The sequence below is a fragment of the Solanum dulcamara genome, chromosome 1 (assembly GCF_947179165.1).
Source record: "Solanum dulcamara chromosome 1, daSolDulc1.2, whole genome shotgun sequence".
Classification (NCBI taxonomy): Eukaryota; Viridiplantae; Streptophyta; class Magnoliopsida; order Solanales; family Solanaceae; genus Solanum; species Solanum dulcamara.
Window position 1 is genome coordinate 67,546,516 of NC_077237.1, and position 4,708 is coordinate 67,551,223.

The 4,708-nt window shown below is 35.8% G+C and overlaps 1 protein-coding gene across 1 annotated transcript; it reads left to right on the forward strand.

The window, feature by feature from the left end:
• The first annotated feature begins 658 nt into the window (after nt 1–658).
• Nucleotides 659–4,168, forward strand: LOC129888535 (protein MHF1 homolog). The gene is made up of 4 exons (XM_055963499.1): nt 659–931; nt 1,031–1,102; nt 3,006–3,086; nt 3,585–4,168. The coding sequence occupies exons 1-4, from the start codon at nt 793–795 to the stop codon at nt 3,731–3,733; spliced, it is 441 nt and encodes a 146-aa protein (XP_055819474.1). The 5' UTR covers nt 659–792; the 3' UTR covers nt 3,734–4,168.
• The last annotated feature ends 540 nt before the right edge of the window (nt 4,169–4,708 follow it).

Sequence of the window (4,708 nt, forward strand, 5' to 3'; positions counted from 1 at the left end):
CTCGAGGCGCGACACCTCTCTCACTCTCTCTTTGTTCTCTCTCCTCTCTCACTTCTTTCCTCCTTCTTCCCCATCTTTCTCGCCTCTTCCTCTTCCTCTTTCTCTATGTAATACAAATACAAATGGTAATAGTTAATGATACAAATATAAATGGTAATAGTCAATTATACAAATACAATTAGTAATACAAATAAATATGATAACACAAATACAATACACAAAGCAAGATGAATACAAATACAATTTGTTATGAATTACATCAACAATATTATTTTATTTGTTGATACAAGTGTATTCGTCGATACAAATTGCATTTGGATACAAATTGTATTCATTAATATACTTGATACAATTGATTTTCCATCAACAAATTGAATACAATAGTCTTTGATACAATTGTATTCATTGATACAAATCAATTGTATCAATTGTATTCATGATACATTTATTAGCCAAATATACAATGATCGATCAGATATACAAATCAATTGTATCTCTCTTTTAGATCTCGCTCGCCTCTCTCCTACTTATAACATGTAGATACAAATCATAATCAAATAAACTATAGCTAAGGAGCCTGATTATATTTCTAGTCTTAGCTATTTTTGAAATTTCTTCTTTTATTGCTTCTCTAATTTATTTATTTTTTAAAAAATCAGGACAAAGGGATTTGACGGGCTTGTGTTAGCCCAACAACAATGATAAACATAAGCCCATCGTGACATAAACCCGTTTCGACCGCCCTGTTTCCCGCGCATCCTTCGCAATCGGCAGGGAGTTTGCGAGTGCGATATGCTCAACAATTCTCCTACAATGGAGGATCTCGACGGAGGAATGGCAAGTGAAGTAGACAGAGAAGAGGAAGAAGCGGTGACCGACTTACTCCGTGATCGATTCCGATTATGCACCATCTCCATTGCCGAAGCCGAGGGTAGGTTTTCTGCTTTCTTGCTGGAAATACATGTATTTCGAATTGTTCATTGTGCAATGTGGTCTTTAACTTGTGTATAATTTTTTTTTGTAAGAGCAGCCAAACAATGCGGTATGGAGGTTTCTCAACCGATCATCACTTGTATATCTGATTTAGCCTTTAAGTTTGCAGGTACCATTCCATTTTCTTCTACATATAATAAATACATGCGTTTAATTAGGAGCGAATGCAGAATGAGACCATTAGCAAGACAAAATTCAATTCTCCATAGCAAGATGGAACATATTGGCAATTAAGTGAATCTAATCAAGTCGTTGTGACCAGGGGCGGACCCAAATGGTGTCCAAAGTTCATCCGAAACCCCTTCGTTAAAAAATTACACTGTATATATAAGATAAATTTTTTAATTTATGAGTATATATTTAACATTGAACCGCTTGAGCATAAGTCAAGGGACTAGCTCAGTGGCAAAGGGGGTTCAATATTTTGCCTTAGCTTATGTCAACTTGAGAGTTCGAATCCGAATAAACACATTTTTTTTTCTGATTTTAGGTAATAAAATGCTGAACCCCCTTCATAAAATTCCTGGTTCCGCCACTGGTTGTGACAGATACCCCTAAGTTGCGAATGCAGTGACAAAGCCACCACCTTGACTAACCTTTCTCCACTGTGTGGACAAGTTAGGCGTTGTTGCATCATACCTAACTTGAGTGGGTGTTTTAAGATGGCTTCAAGTTTGTTTGTTTGTTACGATTAGTTTTATTTAATCTTATCGAATACATTTAGTTAGTTATAGTTTGATTTTATTTATTTGAATCATTTTGAACAGCTTATCTGATCTTTATCTAGAAGATTTTTTGTTGTTAGATTAGTACTTAGAATTTCTCAAATTAGTCACGATTTCATGCGTTTAAAGGAGATTAACTCAATTGCTCCACTTGTCAAATACTCAGTTTTAAGTATAGAATTGTTTTAGTAGCAATGAGGTTCCATCCCATCTTGGTTTATTCATATTCTTACTAGAGGTTTAAGGGCTAACGAAAATACATATGGACTTTAAGTGAATGTGATGTGACTTGAGACATAGAGGAACCTGCCTAGAAAAGAAAAATGCCTTGAGAAATTGAGATATCTGTGGTTGTTTCATAGGATATTCAACATTTACTTTCTTTTGATTGATGATGGCACTTCCAATCTGTCTGACAGAGTGATATGCTGACCCTTCATAATGACACTATCTGCATTTTGCATGATAAAATGGACAATACATTTGAACATTCATTTGCGACTTACACAAAGCCTGTTTCATTTTTCAATTGTACAGTTAGTCATTAACATTACAAGCACTGAAGGGCTACCCAAAAGTCTCACCACTTTTAGTAGACAACTTCAAGGCTGTTCTATGTGTGTATACGTGATTGTACCAGATGTTATTGATATCATATTTTACTGCCTCATCCGGTTTGTACAAAATGCCATACCCTACAATCTCCATGCAATCGTTAAAATTGTCAGCTGACCCACTGTACCTGCTAGTATGAGTCATGCAAATATTGCAAGTTTGTTAAAAGCTGATTGAAGAATTGATTACTCAACAAATGAAACACATTGAAGTTAGACTAGAATTCCATCTCATCCAAGGAATAAGAAAATAATTGTAACAAAAAAAGAACCAACAGCTTGGGGCTCTTGAGGTTTGAGATGGCTGGATCAAGGAGCATTAGTGGCTGACAGTAAAGGTGGTAGTGGTGGTTGTGCGTTGGAGGCTGGTGGTAGTGGTAAGATTTCAAATTTACTGGAATATTTGAATAAACATCTTCATTATGATTTTAAGACTTCGTACAAGATTTGAAATGAACCAGATCTAATAAGAGCAAATAAGTGGTCACAAAAGAAAAATGGACATAATGCGCTGAGATGTTAATGATACAGTTTCCACTCTATTAAGTGGAAACAAACGAGGCCTTAGTTGTCTCATTGCCATATAACTAAATTTCATATTCAGGCATGCTTCTAATTGTATATCTTGACTGCTGAAGCAATTAACTTATGGACTACCTTTTTTTGAGAGCAGAACAGCTATCAAAGGACCTAGAATTATTTGCACAGCATGCTGGTCGTAAGTCTGTAAACATGGAAGATGTTATTCTTTCCGGTGAGTTCATACTAGTCAATATCTGTAATAATAGGTACAACAGATTGTGGACAACAGTCCTTATTAGCACAACTTGGCTTTATCTACTTGGCGTTGTCTCACAACCTAGCTTTATCTGATTTCTATTAAATTTACAGTCACGTTTCCAGATACTAAGAGTATTTTACAAGTTCTACTTAGCGATTCGCTTGACATAAAATGCTGCCTTATGTATATGGAATCATGTGTGTTTCATCTGAACAGTTTGCCAATATGTATTGTGTGTCCCTACTTTTTTTCCCACCGTCCATAAGAAAGATTATAATCATTTACTACTGCTGTCAATTATTGTAAAATTGATAGGTTTGCCATTTTCACAACTCATTTTAGGTTCATTCAAGATAGACTGCTTTCAATTTTCCATAATATGTGTCTTGTCAGAGCTTTCAAAAATAGTTCAACATTGCTCCTTCTTATGAACCTATGAACTACTAATGTATTTTAATATGTACTTCATAGCACATCGGAATGATCACCTGGCTGCCTCATTGAGGTCCTACTGCAATGACCTCAAAGCAAAAGAGCCCAATTTCGAGAGGAAGAGGAAGAAGAATTCCAGAAGGGAAGGTAGAGTTGCTCAAGAGTTACTACGTACTCCAGACACTTAGATTAGAGGTGTGCCCAGTTTCACCATGTGTCCAGTTTCCTAATAGCTTGGTGAGAGGATCATCTGTGCAGCAACCACAACTTTTTGAAGTAAACAGATTGACAGCATTACTGAAAAGTTACCTCAAAGTAGCGCCTCAAGTGAAAGGATAAAAAAAACTTTTGAATTTGAACTTCCATGTCTCATTAGTCCGGGACAAGCTCACAACTTGGAACTTGGAATAGTATTGGACAATATTGATATCATGCTAGGCACATAATGTAGCTGCTGATAAGCATTCTCTGTAAATGAAACTTTTGCACAAGAGTATTGTCTGTAAAAGTAATCAGTTGATAAAAAGATTATTATACTTCTTTTTAGAGGTAATCGAAATTGTAACCAGGCTGTAACGACCTAGTATTTTTTTTTCCAATGGATTTTAGTGTTATTTCATAAACTGTTGCTTACTAATTTTTAACGGGTTACATATTGAAGCGGGTAGTTTATAAAGGATGAAGCTTTGGGCCAAGCTCAACAGTTTAGCATCTAAAGAAGGGTTGGGAGTTGGGGAATATGGAAAACAAGGAAAATTATCCAACTTGGAAAAGTACCCCCTTATTAGAAAATTTTGTCCGTAGTTTTGATTAAAAAGTGGACGACCCCAAAAAAGACCTCTCACTCGAGAAAGCGGCCCCCTTTCTGCCTTTCTTGCTTGATTCGTCTCTTATGTGGGCGTTAACTCCAAGTTCCTTCTCTTCTTTCTTTTTTCAAGTCATGATCAAAATGATGACACTCTTTTGCTTTAGGAAGGAGAAGGGAAAAGGCCAATTTGCTAATGAGTCTAACCTAAAGAATGAAAGAAGAGACAAAATAGAGCTATCAGTTGGCAATCTCAACACTGCTTGGTGAAGAGAGAAGCTTTAGGCATTCAAATTTTTGGTGTACCACTTTTTATGTTTTTGTAAGTAGCATTGAGTAGTATTTGAGATTAGAATAA